The sequence below is a fragment of the Dryobates pubescens genome, chromosome 15, assembly GCF_014839835.1.
Source record: "Dryobates pubescens isolate bDryPub1 chromosome 15, bDryPub1.pri, whole genome shotgun sequence".
Lineage (NCBI taxonomy): Eukaryota > Metazoa > Chordata > Aves > Piciformes > Picidae > Dryobates > Dryobates pubescens.
The window spans coordinates 14048127-14068677 of record NC_071626.1 but is presented as its reverse complement, the minus strand read 5'-3'; the positions used below and the strand labels follow the sequence as shown (position 1 = coordinate 14068677).

The following is a 20551-nucleotide window of genomic DNA, read 5'->3' as shown; positions in this document are numbered from 1 at the left end:
CTGTACAGCTGCATAACGAACAGCAGCTGCCAGCAGGCCTGATTTTCCAGCAGACATTTAAGTGTATTGAGAGAGAACCACTGTGTCAGGTGCCAGGCACCTATCTAGCTCACAAAAAAATAACTCAAACAATTAAAAGACCGGATTGGAAAGCACAGTAACACAGAACAAACTGAGAATTAGTGGACTGGGCTGAGAGTAACACCTGCAACCAGGAAAGGCAAGTACTGTTCTCTCATGATGTTGCTATTCATGAGCTATTTCTGTGATGAACAATCTGTTAGTGTAGAAGGATAAGTGCTGAGTTTAGAAACTTAGTCTTGAGACTGAGGTCATCTGAAAAATCTAACCAAATATAAGTTGTCAAGGCTGAGTGTCAAGCAAACACTGCTACGCATGCAGTACCCATTAACCTAGGTTTAGGATGGCCGTGGTCTGGAGAAAGTGCAGTTAACACAAGCCCAGTGTAACAATAAACCCTGCTGAGAAGCAGCGAAGGCCCCTGTAGGCATATCCAGAGACACACATTTCAGATCACATGTCACAGCAATAGTGTTCAAAGTTACTTATTTTTTTTTAAATCTGGATGAAGACCAGAGAAAATGAAGCAAAGATAAACACAGTTGGCTCAGTGAGGATGATGATGAAGGCAACAAGTTGCTGTAACACTCGGTATGTGTGGTATGTAAGCATAGAGAGGCACATGTATTTGCTCTGCAGAAGTCATGATACAAGTCAAGTAAGTGATGCTGCATTATTGCTTACACACAGAAGTACTTTGACATTGCAGACAGGAAAAATTGCTGAAAGAAAAAATGTATTTTGCAGGCTTGGCAAAGAGCAAATACTCACGTTCAGCAATTTGCTGCACAGGAAAGCCCAGGTAGAAGCTGAATTCCACCACAGACAAGTTTCTTAGCTGCTCACTGACTTCAGATCCATTTAGAAAACCGTATCTGTCTCGGATGGCAAAAACAATGCTCACAGGGCCTTGCCGAAATGCTGCCCCGGGGCTGCTCAGAGTTATATTCAGTATCTGGGATAAACAAAATTGAAGCACAGTCAGCTATGTTAAGTCACTAGCATTTCCATTCCTTCCTCGATAATCTTCTGTGTTCTTTTTCTAATATATAGAAAGGGGAAGGCAGCTCACACTGAAACAGAGGAACATCTATTACACATTTTTTCGGCCTGCTGAGTGCTCAGAAGAGGCAAAGTTACATCCGAATTCCTCTTCTAAGAGTTCTTCTTTAAAGGCAGTCATAACTCAGAAGGATCCAAAACCTACAGCCCAGAAAATTATAAAAAAACCCATCTAGAGAGCCAGCAAAATAAATCTACTGTTAGAGAAATCTTAGATGAATACCAAACTGTGTGGAACAGACAGGAAGAGACCACTGCAAAAAACCATTCCGCAAACGGATGTTATCTTGATGAAAATCTCCTGTGCCATGCACAACCAGACCTTGCCACTGGTGAGAAGCCTCCTTTTGGCACCACTACACACAGCACTTGTGTCCATGTAGATATATCTCCTCCAGACCGCAAGGAAATATTTGAAATCAAAGTTTGCTGATTTCTTTTGCATGCTCCATCTGCAGCCTAGCCACTCACACTGCATCATTCAGTTGTAAACTTCTGAGCACTTTTTTGTACATACTATATAGTACTTCAGGTATTACAAAACTTATGTCAATTTTCTTGCAATGATTTTATTTTAGGCAGATAGGCATTTATGTGGCCAGTTAAGTAACACAATAAAATTTCTACTCATTTTAGTATTACAACAAAACTAGATTAAATTTGAGAATTCAGACAGAAGAGGAAGTTGGTCTTGGTAAGTTGAATTACTGACTTTTCAGTGAGTTTTAAACTCTGCTATGTGATTCAGTCACCATCACATATGCAATACTTTTCATATGTGAAGTTCCAGCAGCAGCTGCCACAGATATCATATACTGCTGCATCTCTAGACCTCAGAAGAAACCAGCACACATAACAGCAGAGTGCTTATCACTACTATATTCCTTAACATGATTCCCTGAGTGGCAGTGAGGCCTGAAAATTGTCTTCCAGCAAAAACATTCTAATCATACCTTACTCTAATAGTAAGATCTGATGGGAATGACTTTGATTAGAATTGGGGCAACCTTTATATGAAAACTATAAACTCTAAAATACTTCATACTGCTTTTGGATATAAATCAACAACTTGGAGCTCTTTTTTTTTTTTTCCAAAAAGTTTGGAACCAGAGAGGTAAGTGGTGCCATGCTGTTTAGTAAGGGGAAAAAAATATAAATCCAAAGTGCATCACAAAGCCTGATTCAGATGACAAGTAGTAGCCAGTGAACACCTAACTTGTTTTACTGGCTGGATGAAATACAGGGCAACCAAAGGCGGGGAGAAAAAGGGACAGACACAAAACATGCTAGTCTTACCTGCACAGTGAAGTTGTAGAATTCCTGGTGTTTGCTCACCTCCCTGAATGCCATTGCCAGCCCTTTCTCAATGCGCTGGCTGAAGTTGCAGAACCCAACATCCACATTCCGAGGCACAAACTGAAGCACTGAAGGCAAAGGGTAGACATTATTTGCACAGACAATTGTTTCCATAAGAGAACAAAATGAGCAAGAGAATCCACAGGGCTAACACTCTTCCAAGGCATCCAGGACATAGTCAGTGAAACAGTGGGCAAAAATATAGCTGAAATACATTTTGGGTTGGTGTCAGAATAGTGACAAAATACCTGGTTCTCTCTTGCATATTGACAGACCTTCACTACATCCATGTGCCTAATTTTACATGACTTAAACACTGAATTATCCATGCTGAAATCCTTAGTATCAACCAGGTGATTTTGCTACGCAGATAGTGCCTGACAAAGTTTTTCAATGGTACCACTGACTCTCAAAACTCTTACTAGTAGACTTGACACAAACTGATGCCATACAGCAGCCATGGAAAGCTGAATAATACATGAACAATTCTTCTACTCAATTTACACAAGAGCAATCAATCCTTTTGCTCACCAATTCTCCCATAGAATGAGAATTCTAAAAAGTAGCATTTAAGGTAAACATAACTTGAAACTTGATTCAAGTATTCTGAGTAGATGCTACATAGAAAACTTCTTTACCTTCTCACCTATTGAAGCAAGATTGCAACACACCAACAATTCATGAAATTATGGGGTCAGCTGTTTACAATTTATCACCTCTCAACCACGGATCCAGCAAATCTTTCACTACCAACCAAGAATTAAGATGCACAGAGCACAGGGTTTTGACTTGACCTCGCTATACTTAATCGTAAGTGAAGAAGTGTGAATCAATATGAAGCTACATCTTCTCCTTTTTATGTCAGGAAGAACTCACCTGTCTGAACTTGGAATCTGCTGTCTGGCACAGTGAAAGAGGGATGCAGTGAGAGAATTGTAGGGGCCTCACCACGAAGAAGGCTGCTGTTCATAAGCACATTTATAACAGCTATTGCCGTGTAAACAAAAGGACCTGATGTCACCAAGAAAGCAAATTTGGGGGAAATTTTATAGACCTACAAAAAAGAAAAAGAAATTAAAAAAAAAAGAATCAATGGGGAATTTGGCAACACTTTAGACCTACATAGTCTCACACATTTCAAAGCCACATCATTAAGACGCAGGAAATTGCAGCCTTTATTTTTTTGAAGAAGGAGCAGAAGCACAAACACTGTGATAGAGTCACATCTTGCATCTTCTGTTCTAGGTGCAGCTACCTCTCTTCAGTGCAATGCATCTTGATACTTCTTACCACATCCCAGCATAGTAGCACTGCTCACTCATCTGCATTCCCCTGAAGTGCATTAGAATTGCCATTAAAAATTGGTTTCCTTACTGAACTGCTTGCATAGTTTCAGCATTTCAGTCATATACTACATAGCAGATAATTCTTATACCATTCACATGTTATATACAAGGAGCAAAATACACATAATCTGTGTTTTATAGATATAATTGTCATAATTAAGAATCCTTCCTTCCAGAGAACACTTCTATCTGCTTATTTCAGCACAGTTAACACAACTGCAGTTTTTCTCTTCCAATTCATCTACTGACTTTGAATTTTCTTAAAAGCCCTGAGGAGCCTTAGTCATCATATAAAAGAAATGAGATTGTACGTTTATATTTAACCTAGGTGAATGCTTCCATGCAGATACTCTTTAAACACCATTTCTCTGTCACCTAAGTAAGAACAAACTGAAGGCTTTTATTTATTTAAACATATTGCAGTGTCTTCTCTCCTTCAGAGAAACTCTCTCAATAGGAAGGACATCTGTTTACTCAGCACTATTTTTCCCCCCTCTTTGGTTTACTCCCCAACTTTGTTTTATTTGCCTGTGGCACTGACACTAAAGTACTCTGAAATGTCCAACATGATGGCCTCAGAAATAATCTCAACCAGAAAATCGAGGGTCCAAAAAAAAAATGTGTATCAAGATACACTACTTTCAGGCTTTGTGCTGGTTAAGGAATATGTCAGCTACCTTCCAGCTTCAAGATCAGCCTTACAGAAAAGCACAGTGCTACTTAAATCGTGACCCACACGTTCCTTACTAGCATTTCTGCAACAGTGTAACATTATGGTAATTACTATTTATTTAGGTGAGACAGCAAGCAGCTCTTTCCTGGTCTCTAACAGCCATGCATTTGAAAGAATTCACCTTCACCAGAAGAAACTACATCAGAAGCAGAAGGGAAAAAATAGGATTAAAAAAAATAAAATCTATGCTGCTCATTATTCCTTTTCTTCCTTCTTGGTTCACAAATTTCAAATGGATTTAGACCCATAGAACTCAAATTTGTTTGATATGAATAATATGCACAGCTCTTTTCAGCTCCTTATCTGAAATTTTATCCTTTTATCTCAGGATGAAATGATCTCTGCAGTTCCAGTTTGTCAAATAGAAACAACAGTTATAATGGGTAAGATATGCCAAAAGAAAGTTGCCTATGACTTGCAAAGGAGACTACTTAAAAGGCAAGAAAAAGAGGAATTAGAATTACAAATCTCAGTGACAATTTGCTGGTGATTTCTAAAGCAATATATGCAGTGGAAGAAAGGCCTAGTATAGCCAGCCTACACTAGGCACTAGTTCGGTATTTCAGACAAGAAATCAAGCCTCTGGTAACTAACTCAGCTGTCTCCCATCCCTGACCTGTTGCAGTGCACTACAGATGCAATGAAAGCAGCCAACCCCAAGCATTCTTCTGGAATCGACTTTTTTGACATAACATCTAAGAGTGTTTCTCTTTTGTGCCTCAATGCAGTAGAAGAGTTACAACAGCCCCAGAAGAATGGAACCTATTCAAGTGAACAAGTCAAATTTCTTATCTTAACTCTTTGGGCCAGAAAGCTCAAGAAGCATGCAGAACTCCATGTGCACTTTGAAGCCATTCCCACAGAAAAAGCAGAAACTTTTAGCAGGAACAGAGAACCCCTCAAGTTAAGCTCTCCCTTCTCTGAAGTGCAACAGCTAATCCAGCTTTGCTGTTCATGGGAAAAAACCTGTCTCACTGAAAGCTAGCTGCATGAGAGAGCTCCTAGTACAGTAAGTTTCCAAGCCTCGGTTTACTGGAGGGAAAACATCACTGTATGCTTACTCTGTCCCTTAGAGTATTCCCTAAGCATTTGCTATCGATTATTGTCCCCTAAAATATTTGATTAGATGCATCTTTGCTACAATCTAAACCATGACTGCACTCCACTATATTATGCTGTGCAAACATCTGGCAGAAAGCATAAACAAACAATTTCCTCACTGCCACCTTATTAAGCAGCCTGTAAAGAGCCTGCAGAGAGCATTTAACTTCCTGAAGATGAGCTACAAAGGCCCATGGGTCTTAAACATGAAAAAAAGCTTCTGCTTCTACCCATATCAGGTTCCTAAGGCAACAATTCTCTCACCCACCATTTTTACACACTTTAATGGTACCATCCTGAATTTCAGCAGCAGAGAGAAGTGATGAAGCCAGCACAAGTCCACAAGGTGGCATCTTTGAAAAAAAGTCTTTAACTGCCTGACAATGAACTCTCCTTATTTTGAAAACAAGAGGTTTACCAATTTTGAATTATAAAACCCAATATGCTAAGGATAGGCCTAAACCCCTCTATTAAATATGGTAAAAGTGGCTGAAGTATTAATTATACTGCATGATAAAATTTCCGAGCACAAATGACGCTGGTGAAAAGCTTTTTCCTGCTGGCATGAGCTTAATGGCACCAGGGGTCCTGGCAGAAAGTCACTGCCAACACTATTTTATTTCATATCCCAGTGCAACAAAGCTAAGTCAAGAGAACATTGCATAACAGATCTTCTCCAAGTGTCATAAGGTTTATATTACATAAAGTTGACAAAAATTACTCTTATGCAAACAATAGAGTTGGATTCTTTTGCAGAAGCAATACACTCAGACCAACTGAAAAGAAAGAACTTAGAAGTTTTAGGTTATTCTCCCTTTGCTATAAGGACTTTTGCAAGGGGAAAACTGTCAAAAGTTTTTTCATTAGACAGGATTCAATCCTGCCTCCTTTTATTTCCACTTCAACAACTCAGAATGTTTGAAATAATGAAGAAGCACAGACCAAAGTTTCAACTGAAAAAGCTGGGAGAAAATATAATTTTTGCAGTGTTAAACTCCATTTGTACTTAAAGTGAGCAGCAATTATATCCACTGTTGCCATGGGTTTTACTTATAAAGCATATATTACAAGCAAGTTAAATTTAACAAGACTGTCTTCTGGTTTACTGTGCATTACATCACAGCAAGGGGACAACATCTGTGAGCTGTAATAGCACACAGAGTGAAAAGGCAGCTTAGAGAAGCACACTACTTTACCATAACTTTCAAAGGTACATGGAGTTCCTAGGTACTCTGGACTACCAGAAGTCCAGGCTGTTCAATTCCTTTTCACAGTACAGGCAAACTGTGTTTAAATGTCTGCATTCCATCACCACTCAACATACTGACATTTTTAGATAGCTCCTTTTATAAACCATTTTGTTAGACCCCTGCCATTGGAGGTAGACATTTGCTGTTGATTATTTTGCTGTTGTTTATTTTTAGTGTAAAACTCATACCCAAGACATCACAAAGAACACATAAGAAAGCACCATTCCAGCATAAAATATGCACAACTGTTTCCACAGAAACATTCTCTCCTTTTGATAGAAAAAATAATATTTCTTGCAAAGAATGAAGCTGAAACTGTTTGTAAGAATAGTTGCTTCTGAGAAGCCTTAGGGCCAAAGCATCGTATTGAGAGCTCTACAAGACAATAGTGGGCATGAAAGGAAGGAATTCAAAGGGCAAAAATATAAAGACATCAGATGTTTGCTCCAATCAACCTTTAAGTATTTAGCAACAGATTTTGTCTTATTGCTGTTACTATAAAGAGGATAAGTACTTTCATGTAACTGAAGCCTACAAAGTCACTCAAAATTAGTGTAATTGAATCATCATGAACTTTTGCCTTCTATTTGACTATTCCAGATTGCATAATCTGAGGGTATAATTCACAAACTAAAAGAAAAGCCTCTAATTTAAAAAAAAAAAATAAAATCCAAACACCCAACCTGAAAGGACAGGAGTCACACCTACTAGAAGTCTTAAAAATAGTATCTTACCATTGCACACCTGATTTTTTTCCCCCTGCATCTTTCATCTGCCAAACCCTGCATTTGGGATTACACAACTTTCCCTGTAAGTGTTGAAGGCCTTGCAACATAAAACAGCAGAAGGCTGCGCAGAAGGTTTTGTTTTCTTTTAGGTGCTAAGTGTATAATCAGCTAGCAGGAGAAACAAAACTTTTTAACAGGTACTTGGAAGGGTAAAAGCTTTTCAGTTCAATTTCAATTCATCAGCCAAAGGAGGTAAGCAGCAGAGACGGGGCACTCTTTGGGATGATGTCAAATTCACATTATTAAAAAAAAAAAAAAGAAAGAAAAACAAAACCACATGACTAACATTTCAGAATAAATCTCTCTCTGATACAGTACCACACAGGTTGTTTTTAAATCACCATTTTATCCTGTGAACTAAACCAACTGTTTCACTGTATTGATCAAAGAGTACTTATACACACTTCATACCACTTACCTCTAGCTCTACCGAGCGCCTGAACTGAACTCTGAGCACCTCTCTGATGGACTCAATAACATTTTGTAGAACAGCTCTTCGGGCCAGCACTGGAAATTAATGTCAGTCATTAAATACAGTAAATACATTTTTCTCTTGGGCTTTGGTTCAAAGCTGCATTTTCAGTTGTGCAAAGCATGAAAAAGCAGGCAAAGAGATCAACTGCATCAAACACTTAAGATGACAGACAAGGAAACAGGCAAAGGTGTGACTGTATCCTAAAAAGTGACTGTACAGACAGTTTGAGGAACTCCAGGTTTATTTCTTGCTCTTGTTTTGTTTTCTTCCATATCTACTGTCTTTAGCATTCTACTGGAAGAATCTTCTAAAGAGTCATTGAGGCATTCAAATTGGATCTGAAAGTCACAGCACATTCAGTCTGACCTGTGCACAATGAACTTAAAGTTTGTAGGCAATTCATGGAATGTAGATGAGGTCAGAAAAAAGGCACAGAAAATACACATCTACTTTTCTCTTAAAAGCAAACAAACATGACATTACTGAAATGGATATCCATTGAGTAAGAAACTGTTTTAAAAACTCCACATCCCTATGGATGTCATGTCTGTTACAGTCACACTTGAGACTGTGACTATGGAAACAACTGAAAAGTATAATGTTGTCACCCTGCAAGTTACTTTCCACCAGTAACTTGCCTACAAAACTACTCAAATGTCAGGTTAAAAAAAAATAATCTTGCCTCATCCACAGCATCCCCAGCTCACTTTCGTATCTGGTGGGTGAGCTTATGCTAATTTTGCTTTACATATTACAAGTAAATGTTAAGGGCAAAATCTGCTGCTTACCACAGAGCATGCAGCACTGCAGCAGCTGCCTTGAATTAGTTCACTGGTGGTGTTCTGTTAACAAGCAAGGAAAAGGTGGGAAAGCACCAAAAAAAGCAAACACAGATGCTGAGATACTTAATTTTGAAACACACTCATGTCACTTTTTCTGATTACAAACACACCAAATCCAACTGAAGTAAGTATGGAATGAGGTAAAAATATAAACATAAGCCAGTGCTGTAAAATTACAAAAACAGTAATAAAATCCAAACAAACCAATTCTCCTCCTTCATATTATAACATTACCTTACATGCAGGCTTTTGGGGTTTTTTTTAAACAGCAGCAACTGAAAGGAGAAACCTACTCAGTCATAACATTTAATAGTTTGGAGGAACAGTAGCATGACAGTAGCATCCATTTTACAATCCATGAAATCATGATAAAGCAGCCTCTAATTCAGCATACTTGCATGCAACTATCAGCAGTTCTAGAAGACAATTTCATTCTCTGCACAGTGTAATGTGTATGTAACTCCCTACCACAAGAGACTTTGTTTGAGTGAATTCTATTACTACACTATTACTTCTTTGAAAGGTTCGCTTACCTAATTCAAGACCTGCAATTTAGCTAGAGGGTCACATTACACTGGCTTCTGTGTAAGTCACACTTACCCGCAGTGACTAAGTAACTATCAGGAACTGTGATGTCACACACATAAGGTTGTCTGGTGGTGGTCATGGCAGAGGTTACAACTGCAGGTTCAGATGGAGTAGTGGTCGCCAGAGGGGTGGAGGAGAACGTCCCCAGGCCACCTACAGCAGTTGTGTCATGGCTGTCTGTAGCACTAGTGGCAGTGGTCACGGGGATGCTGGTAAACGCGGTCGATGCATCGGTACCAGCAGTTACACTGCTTCCTGTTAGAACTTCACGTCCAGTGGGAGGACTGGAAGTCAGAGGAAATGGCGTGGGAGCAAAGGATGCGGTCACAGACAGAGATGCTGTAGGAAGAAACGTCATCATGCTGCTGGTGTCAGCATGGGGTGTCAGGTTGTCAGGGTCTGTGGGAGGAAGGACTGTGAGCGCACTGCCCTCACTGTGAGACGTTAAAAGCAGCGTGGGGTTAACGGTAGCACCAATATCCTCACCAGAAGCTGCAGCAGTAGGGAGGACAGATGAAGACACATTTAAGACAGGAGTTGCCAGAAAGGTAGTAAACAAGGAGATCGTATCTGGTTCATTGAGTAAGATGCTGCTGGTAACAGACTGGGTGCCAGAAGTGGGCAGCACCAGGGTAGGAGCCACGGAATGGGATGTGGAGAGTGAAGGCTCCAACTGAGAGGTAGCTCCTGTAACACCTGAGGTAAACACAACTTCAGAGCCCACTGTTAATACTGAGGGTGCTTCCAGAAGCAGAGACATCTCAGAGTTAAAATCTGATGATGGCATTATTTCAGGAACATGTGTACCTGGAACAGAGGATGCATTTGAATAAAAATAGAGTGTTTGGCTGAGGGGGAACTGAGAAACCTCGGTGTCAGTGGCAGCGCTGACAGTAGTAGCTATGTCCCAGCTGGAAACCCGGTTAGAAACATCCTCAGAAAGTACTGAAGTCTCAGTCAACAAGGTCTGAGGTAAGAGGATTGATAAATCACTTTGCATCACAGAGTAAGAATTTAGCACAGCCGATGATAAAGACACGTAGCTAGGTTCAATAAGAAAGGGTGTTGATAAAAGACTGGGTGGAAAATCTGAAATATTTGAAGACAGTTCCTCCCTTGTAGATGTCTTGTCAAGCAAAACTACAGACTCTGATGGCATTAATTCTGGCAACTCCAGCAAAGTTGTATGCCTGACAGCAACTGATGCTACTAGTTCACTCGGGATCAAGGTAGAGTCAAACAGAACAGTGGTGGCATCGTGAAATTCTACATGAATGCTTGGTGTCGGCAAAACTGTTTCCAGAACAGGGTGGGAAAACTGTGCAACGGAGATGTTCGGTGATGTTTCTCCAGGGAGCTGATGGTAATAAGAAGAAACTGTTATAGATGTTCTGTTGTTAAGGACAGGGTCTGTAGTGCTTAATAAAAACAGGCTTGAATCAGGCATTTCTGCAGCTCTTGAAGAAAATGAAACAACTGGTCTGGATGGAAAAGAAGTATCAAAAATCTCAGGTGTAGGTTCTTCTAATTCATACCCATCAGTAATTATAGTTGTAAATGGAGTTATACCTTGTACTTCAGAGGCTTTGATGGACAAAGTTTCAAGATAATCGCCTGAGCCCACGTCATGATCTGGGGAAAAGTCTGCTTCTGGAAGAAATGAATCTGAGTCACAATACAGACAAGAACTGTATGATCTTGTGGAAGGCACTGGACTCATGAGCTCACTGGCAAGCTCTGACTGACTTTGTGTTTCTGAACCAGCAGGCAAATTTGGTGTTGTACTGGAGAATTCACGTGTAAACAGGCTGGCATTAAGAACTGTATTAGAGTCTGTAGAAATGGCAGCTGAGCGAAGTGGGAAGGATGCAAGTGGAAGACTAATAGGAAACAAAGCAGGCTCAGCACTGGCTGCTGAAGCTGGTGTGGCCCAGGGTATGCTTGGACTGGAGTAGGTGCTTAGACTGAGAGCTTCTGGCGCACTGCTACTCACATCAGCGTAAACATCACCATACAGGTTTGCACTTTGTGCTGTGGCATCTGGGGTCACAGGGATAGTTTTATTCAGCAGCTTGAGATGAAGAGGCAACCCTTCTGAGGCAGTCCCAAAAGGCTGAGCTGTTAAGCTTGCATTTATGTTTTCCTGCACTTCAAGTCCTACCTCTGAAGGAATGGAAGTGAAATAAATAGCTGTATTTGGAGGGTACAACAGCAAGTCTCTGCTTGGAGTTAGCATTTCACTATCTGGTACAAAAGGCTTCAATTCTGTGAGAGTTTTACTGTGTTCAAGAACGACACCCAACGGAGTCTTCTGCTGTGCTGTTTTTGAGATATCATATGATGAAAAAAGGACAGATAATGAAGGTGTTAGCAACACAGTTTCTAACATTTCTCTTGATGGCTCTAAGGTATTAACTGAGTGATGATCTGTTAAAACTGCAAAAGACTTCAGTGGAGGAGTCCACTGGGCCTTTGGAAATGAGCTAATAAATTCATCATCACCTAAGAACGCCTCATTGCTTGTTACAGAGTCATCTACCAACGGGGTACTTCTCCCTTCTGAAATCCTGGTCACTTCTTCTTGGTTAAATAAAGTCACATCAAAGGGAGTGGTAACAGATGATAAAACTGTTTGATGAATATTACTTTCCTGGGACTCCAAAGTACTTTGTGCTAAGGCCATTTGTGTCCTGCTGCCTGATATGCTTTGGTGCACCTCTGAGTCCATTGAGAAAAACGAGAAATTTTGCCGCTCCATGGATTTCTCATCTAAATGAAGAGAGACAAAAACAAAACCCACCAGATTAGCACAAGCAGTAAGACTGTAATGAGAAACTTCACATACTATTTCTGGACACAACTGCCAAGAATACAAGGGCTAAAAGAAAAACCTCTCAGTGAGTGTGCAAGTCAGCACAAGATTAAGATTCCCTGTGAAACTCCATTCCCTGGAAATGTGCAGGACAAGCTCCTCTCACCCTGCACCTACTCATCTCTCTAGAGTAGCACTCCAGCAAGCCCCATGGAAGGACAGAAAGTGGCTCCCTCTCACCTGTGCCAGGCAGTTCACAGCAATAAACAGTCTCAACAAAGTAAACTGAAAAGGGTTAATAAAGAACAATGGAGAGGGAAAGGTTCCATAACTTTAAGTCTTCTGCTTTTGATTAGCATCATTAAATTTCCTCTGGTTTTACAACTTCTTAATATTTGGATCACTAACAGTCCTATTCGATTTCAAGGACCAGATCTTCCCTGCCATCTCAGAAGTGAGTGACACTGAGCAGAGACGAAGAGAGGTTTCCTTTTTGTAAGGTAAATGTGGGCTTGGTATAAACTACAAGAATTTGCTAACATGTCCAGTATTCACACTTCCATAGTAAGCCACTCATTTAACTTCGAGCTTTTTAGCAGTCAGTGACAAATTGCTTACTTACAAAATTGCCATCTTTATTCACAACCTGTTGTAGGAGTACTCTGCTTAAGGGCCACTGGTCATGAAACTTTCATTGCTCCAAATTGCAGGATTCAAATAATAATAGCTGGGTTCAAACATAAAGGAGAAAAAGCTACGAATTCACCAGGTATTTTAACAAAATACTTGCAAAAGTCATATACGAGTATCATTTGCATAACTTGACTAGAGTTGCTCCTCTCTCACGGAAGTGTTCTTGGGTTACAGAGAAGATCTGTATGTAAGCTTTTCCAGCCATGAATGTGCTTTGCAGAGAAAAGGTTGATTATCGCTTGAGTACTTCTCTGAAATGTCAAGACTGGGTTAGCAGCCTTCAGACCTGGGTGTTAAATGAAATCACAGAAAACTGCTGCAGGATATTTTTCAGGGATACACACAAAGGCTTCATCTTTAAATTCTCTATCCCACCTGACCAACCTGTTTTCATATGGGAGTGTCCCCGCAGTGGCTGCTGGAACCAACTGACAATGCACATAAAAAGGGGGGCACAGGGGAATCCCACTCAGTTAAACCACCAGGGACCAGTTGAAAAGGAGCATACACAGTATACAGTGCCAGAAGGTGATACATTACACCGCTCTACTGCAACTACATTTGTAACCCTTTAGAGAATGCTTTGAACTCAGCAACCAGTGGTAGGTCTTGCAGGAATAGCTCACCTATCTGTTACACATTGTTGTCAGTCTAACACTTTCCAAAGGTGATAAACTGCTGCACTCATCCCCTCCCAGGTCTGTTAGCTGGATTCCTAGACACAACTTTTCAAACACTGACATACTGACTTGAAAAATTTTGAAGCTGCTGATCTGAAACACAAAAGAATTAATGCACAGAGCTAAGACCACTGTATCAGTAATCATACCCACTCAAATATGAGCACGTTTACTTCATTTCCTTACGTGAGCACATATACTTCATTTTACAGATCACATGAAAGCGTGGAACCAAAACACAGATCCTGAGCCATACTCATTTGCTAAGCAAAAGGTATTCAATGTTTCCTCCTTGACAAAAGTCTCTCTACCCTCACTCCTTCCTTTGACTTGGGCTTCCCACCTTCACTTTTCAGTTTGTGAAATTTTGAATAAGAAGGGAGTTACCAAAGACTTAAAAGGCTACCAAAAAGCCCAGTGCCAAAATAGATGATTTTTCTCCACATACACATGCACCATTCCTTTTAGCCAGCCCTGTAAAATGCTGTCCACTTTAGTCACACTTTGGCCACCTAGTGCTTGCTTACGGTAAATTCCAAGTAACATGCCAACAGGTAAGTTCTTGTTCATCATAGCTTCATGTTGTCAATTGCAGCAGCAGTAAGGTCAAGCAGCTGTGTTAGCCTCACCACAGTTAAATGTGGTAAACATGGAACTGTTACATGTGACAGTTAACATGACTGACAAAGTTGAGTACATACTAATTTGTACTTGCGCCTGTGGTCAATTAACTCCGAATGTTTGACCCAAAGATACAGGTGATACCCCAAACAACAGTTTTACTGCCTATATATGCCTATGCTGTGTATAATCTTCCTTCCTCCACAGAGGGCTCCCTTTATCTTTGTTCAATTTGACAGGGGAGCAATCACAAGTCAAGATCCTGCTGAAAGTGACTACCCATGACAATGATGTTCTGAAGTTGCTTGCACCCCTACTAGCTGCCCAACAGACATGCACAAGAAGCAAGGGCAATCTTGGCTTCAGATTTGTTCCAAATTTGGAATTATTTTTTTTTTCCTTCACAATCTGCTAATATTTTTTCCTTGAAAGACAAAATAAGAGTAAACAACAATATTATTATACAACTGTGCCTTTTAATGTAAAGAATCTTGCTACTGCTGGCAGGAAGGAAAGAACACAACTACTGAGAAGCATGCATTTTTTTTTAATGCAGACACACCATATCTTGAAAAAGTTACAAGGTATAAGACAATGCAAGAGCATTACTTCAGGTAAGTGAAGTGGAGATAATTCACTGTGCATACAGGATTTTGAAACAGCTCACCAGCAAGTTTGCAAGCCAGTTTGCTTTGCTTGGCATTTCAAAAGCAAGGATCACTAGTGACATGCCATTGATAATACAAATTATTGTTTCCTGTCATCTCCAGAAGAACAATGTACTACTTGAAGATTCCTTGTCAGAACTGTGTGTGCCTCGCATGGAGAGCAGATGGGACACATGGCAGATGTGCCTCGGAGCAGCTAGACAGCCCACAAATAGGAAGGAAAAGCAACAGAAAAAGGCAAGGAGGTGAAGGCACATCATGGCATGACAATCACACCCTCGTCAGCACAGAGCAGCCGATCTGGCTATACCATGGGACAAAGAAAGCAGACAGATTGCACATGTTGTGGTGTATCTCAATGCCATGCCTGCACAAAGCTATTGATGAATATCAATGCTGACTTGCTTGTTTGCACAGCTGTTATTGCTGGGTGACGGTTTTGCTGTCCAGCAACAGTACTGCTGTTGAGCTAGACAACAGTGACAGGATGACAATCAGACTACCCAAACTCTGCAAAGCTGATAACATTATGAAAAAGAATAGCTAGCTTAGGAAGCAAAGCTGTGATACCAACTGACAGAAAAAGGGACGAAAGGGGAGCACTTGTGGGGCAGGGGCCACAGCAGGTGCAGATGGCACCAGCACAATGCTGCAGGTCAGACAACAACATTAGGACACAGGAGAAGTGGCAGCATAGGAAATGTGCTGATGGGCTTAGATTGACGAATTCTGTGCTGCTTCTGCTGCCCCCCAAAACTGTTAAGAGCCTGAATGAAACTCACAAGTAATGAAACCCATCACTGAACACAACTCCTTGAACTCTCAAATCTGCACTGAGAAGCCTGGCCTTACACCGTTAACACCCAGCAAGGACCTGTGTGAATTTAGGAATGGCCATAATGCCACCACGGCACTTCCCATGATGCAGACCAGAGAAGAACTGCCACACTCTACAGGCTTCTTTGATGAAAAAAATATACTATGTTAGCTTGCCAGAAAACTGTGTTCATAAACCAGGAACTAGACAACTTCATTTTTCCTGAAAGCAATTAAAGTGCAGTTTTCATCCTTCTTCTAGCTGCACTGCTGAAAAGTGATGTCTGTTCTGTACTTTAAAATAAAGGAAAAAAAAGGATGACTTTTCAAATAGCTATTTGGGATGTTATATGCTTTCGTATTTTCATCTTTCAGGTATATATAACAAATACATTTTCATATATAATTAAATGCAGGATCCAAATGTAATCCCATCTTTACCACTGATCTCTCATATGACTTCAAAAAAATGGCATCACTTTTCTGCCCTTTGCTGTTAAAATGTGGCAATTGTACACTGTCATGACTATCAATACCTACTGAAATGTAGATGATTTCAGGTTACATTATAGACAATAGGTGCAAGCATGACAACAGTGAATACAATAAAGAAGCCTTTAAACTTGAGATAAAACTCAACATTGAGAATAGATGAGAAAAATAAACTGAGAAAAGCTCTCCTGTGTACTAACACATAGTATCTTTATTTTCTAGGCAAGGAGAAAAACTGCTCTTTTATTGCTGCCTACTGTTTCAAATAGGCATTTTAGGAATAAAGGTAACTGATACTACATATGTTCCAAGTATTAGGGGGAAATTCCTATTAACTACCTAGGTAACAACAACTACCAAACCATTAAAATTAAAGCTTATGAACTAGGAATATTCACCACTTGAAACTGCACTCATGACTAGCACATCACATTTAGGGGAAGCAAGAAGACTTTTTTTTTTATTTAACATTTTGTTTGAGAACTGGAAGGTAAGAAATTGGAAGTAACTGAATGTAGTGCAGGACAAGACCACCCAAGGGTAAGAGAGAAATGATAAATGCAAATGTATGTGGAAAAAAAAATTAAATGTCATAATACTTCCTCATATAGCTCAACACTTATTAAGTTTCTAATTTGTTAACATTTTAGTCCAGCTTCCATCAAAAAGAGCTTGTCTGCATTAAGCCATTGCAAAAACTTGCACAGCTCTCTTGTGTAAGCCTCTAAAATTTCTTAGGTGCCTGGCTTGTAGGAAAATACCAATCACAGCAGCACATGCAGCTGAAAAGCTGTCCTGCTTTCTTCTCTGGGAGGCATGAAGCATGCACTGAACAGTGGCAGTAATCACCCCAGCACACAAAACAACAGGGAGAGGAGATGGTAGTCTGAAATGTTCCACCCTTCCAGAGGTCAGCTCTCAGCTTCTCCATGGGCCTCTGGGCAGCTTTTAGGGGGTCCTGCTCCCTGGAGCACACACTGTACCCATGCCCAACGCTCTCCTGAGGCAGCAAACGCTAAGGCTGGGCCAAGGGACACAAATCATCTGTAGTCCTAACAGCTGTTTCTCAAAGATGTTCATTCTTTTATTGTAAAATAACAAGAATATCACTCACCATTTACCATGTGCACTTAGGAATTTTAACTAATTAAACTGCTTGTACCACCTGAGAGGCTAAAAAAGTAAAGAAATAAAACAAATATGCTAAGTCTCAGCACTCTTTCACACTACAGAAGAGAAAATTCCCTAACAAATAGACAAAGTTGTACTAAAAGAAAAATAACAGTGCTAATAGGAAGCATACAAAGTGAGTGCCTATGTATATGCACACTCACTTATGCACACTTCAGGTTTCAATGCATCGCCAAAAGAGAAGAGGAACATCTTGAAGTCATTCTTTATCCACATGCAAACAGATGTGGCTCAGCTGCTACGCAGGTGCAAGTATACTAGAAACTCCCTTCCTGTACAGCAAATGAGGAGAAAAGATGCACAAAAGCACAAAGGGAAGGGGCAAAGATAAATATTTGCTTGCCAATAGAGTTGATAAAGATTTGCAAACAAAGCAGTTTTACTGCATTTCATACCCAGGTCAAAAAAATACATCATAACGCTCCTCATCAAGTATTGCACTTGAAATCAGGTACCAATGAATCAATAGTATCAGGCACTAGCATTTGTATTTTCTTCTTTATCAAACATTAACAAAAACAACCACAAAACTCTCAATAATTCCTTTAGGACAAACTTGCTGGTAACTATCATGTTAAAGAGCTGTAAGAAGCCTTGGATCCCAACTTCTACTGCACAGACGATGGTACACCTCATAAGAAAACTTGCAATCTATGTTCTGACCCAGGAATCTTCCTAATGTATTCACTGCTTAGGCAGAATAAAACCCTCCAGTAGCTTCCAGTAAATGGTAGATTTAGTAACAAGCAGGCTGTGAACAAAACCCATGCAACAGTTTATCATGCCTACACACCACCAGCAAACCCAAACTGTACAGGAATCCTCTCTTGTGGAATATATAAAACTTACAGCACCAAGAAGCCCCCAGCACCTCTCTATGACTTCTCTAAACCTGAATGCAGGTGAGAAGGAAAGTTAGCCATAACAATTCACACCATTTTGAGCTTCTCAGAGGGGAAAACAGGTAGAGCAAAAGGCTTCCCATACAGAAGCCCTCTGTGGCCACCACAAGTTCCTATGGACCATCATCCACAGCAGAGCAAAGCAACAACTTGGTGCAGAGCTCAGTGCTGTAATGGACTGGCTGGCTGACCACGTATGCACACGGGCAGGAAACTGAACACCAAATTGTAATTCAAAGTGTAGCTTTTTGCTGAGAGCATTCAGACTTCTTTGGCATTTAGTTATACATGACATCATCATGTGGAAAGCCATATGTTAGGGATAAAGTACACATAAAAACTTGAATTAGTTTTACAAATGTCAATTCTAAGAAAAAACTCTCAGGCTTGCTCATCATGATCACATTTTATAAAATGAAGAAGCTTTCTTCCCCTCACCCTGCCCTTTTTTTATTTTTAATTGCCCTCAGCTCTGAAGAGCCAGTGTCAGATATCATCCAACCAAATGACTGCTAAGAAGCTTTCTGTTTATGCTCAACACTGCAGTGTTCTCCAAAACAAAGGTCCTGGAAGCCTTTGAAAAGACCAATTAAATTTGTATTAGCCATTCTTTTGTGCAAATGACATATCAGTGAGCAGTATTTTGCACCCAATGCATACAAATGCTTTTAGCAAAAAAACACCTTTTTAAAACTTTTTTTTTTTAAATTGCCTTATCACTATGACATCTCTAGAAGCAATGAAAATGACAGCCTGAAGACAAGAGTAACTGCCTAATTAAACCCAAGCCCACACGGTATCCTAGTAACCCAGTTATCCACAGGGACTCTCTTCATTGACACGTACCCTTAACTGTGCCATGCTGACAAAGGAGAGATACCCTTGACTGAGCTTTAAGTTGTTCAGGTCAGCAGACTTGCTGCTCCAAAATCATATTACTTCAAAGAACAAATGGAAGCTCTGACCTACACCACCTAAAAGTAGCTCCTTTGAGAAGCTAATTCACAAGACTTCCATTACATAAAGCACGATGAAAAATCTGAAAAGATGAGATTTTCAGCTGGCAAAGTACCATCACTCTGCATTGAACTCTCAAAACAACTACATTGCTCCAGGGCCAGCTTGCAACAATATGCCTGCACATGCTTAATTTTTCAAACAGCTGTATATGCATAAGCAAATAATACTGAAAAGCTCTTGCACAGTCGGAAATGAAGGCATTCAGTGGTACTCGCAGCATGCATCACTTGGCAAATCAAGTCACATGAGAGAGAATCTGTCAATGAGTTTTCACAGAAAAAAAGAGATTTCACAGAAAAGCTAGGAAAGAGAGCACAACAGTCCCAGCTACCCCAGCCTTTGGCGCTGAAACTAAGCACTCACCAAGTGCTGAAAAGACGAAAACAAAAGGGACAAAGATGGAACAGAAGTTCAAGAAGTACTCAATTCAAGCAGAGGTTTGAAATGTTACCTAAGGTTATTCTTTACAATGTGCAGCTGTTATTTGCCTTGACCTCACTTTAAAAAAAAGACAAATCTCATAAGAAAAACAATAACCCTGTAATAAAGTCGCTGCCTAATACCAAAAATCAAACCTCTGCCCTATTTTATACCAATAGAACTTCCAGAGGGCACTTCTCTGGCAAAATTACTAAGGAAGGAGAAAGAAGATGACATTATTTTAAAAAAACAAAAACCAAAACAAACCACAACACAAAGCATACACACACTTTTCTGCCCCTTCCTTACAGGCTGTCAGGTTCAGGCATCCACCGCAGAAGACAGGCAAATTCAATGCAAATATCCTTACGAGAGCTTCCAGAACTGCTCTAGTCTTAAGAATAATTGTGCAATCAAGCAGTATATTTCTTTGTGCAAGTATCTCAAGATTCAGCAATTAATTCTGGTATTTTTCTCCTTAACAACCTCAAAACACGACAAGGAAAGAAATTGCAGTAGCTAGCATCTTAGGAGAAATGAAACTTGCCCCAAGCCTTTTCTTCTGTCCTTAATGCAACACAACAGGCCTACTCACTGCTCTCAGAACACTCTGC

General features: G+C 40.1%; 1 protein-coding gene across 1 annotated transcript in view; it reads right to left on the bottom strand.

The window, feature by feature from the left end:
• KIAA1549 (KIAA1549 ortholog) overlaps window positions 1-20551 on the bottom strand; it is a 125887-nt gene that overhangs the window by 61111 nt on the left and 44225 nt on the right. The window contains exons 3-7 of the mRNA XM_054168090.1: window positions 9635-12391; window positions 8136-8224; window positions 3376-3553; window positions 2440-2567; window positions 853-1036 (exon numbers count right to left, since the gene is read on the bottom strand). Of these exons, the coding sequence (XP_054024065.1) occupies window positions 853-1036; window positions 2440-2567; window positions 3376-3553; window positions 8136-8224; window positions 9635-12391 (3336 nt within the window). The remainder of the gene's footprint in view (window positions 1-852; window positions 1037-2439; window positions 2568-3375; window positions 3554-8135; window positions 8225-9634; window positions 12392-20551) is intronic.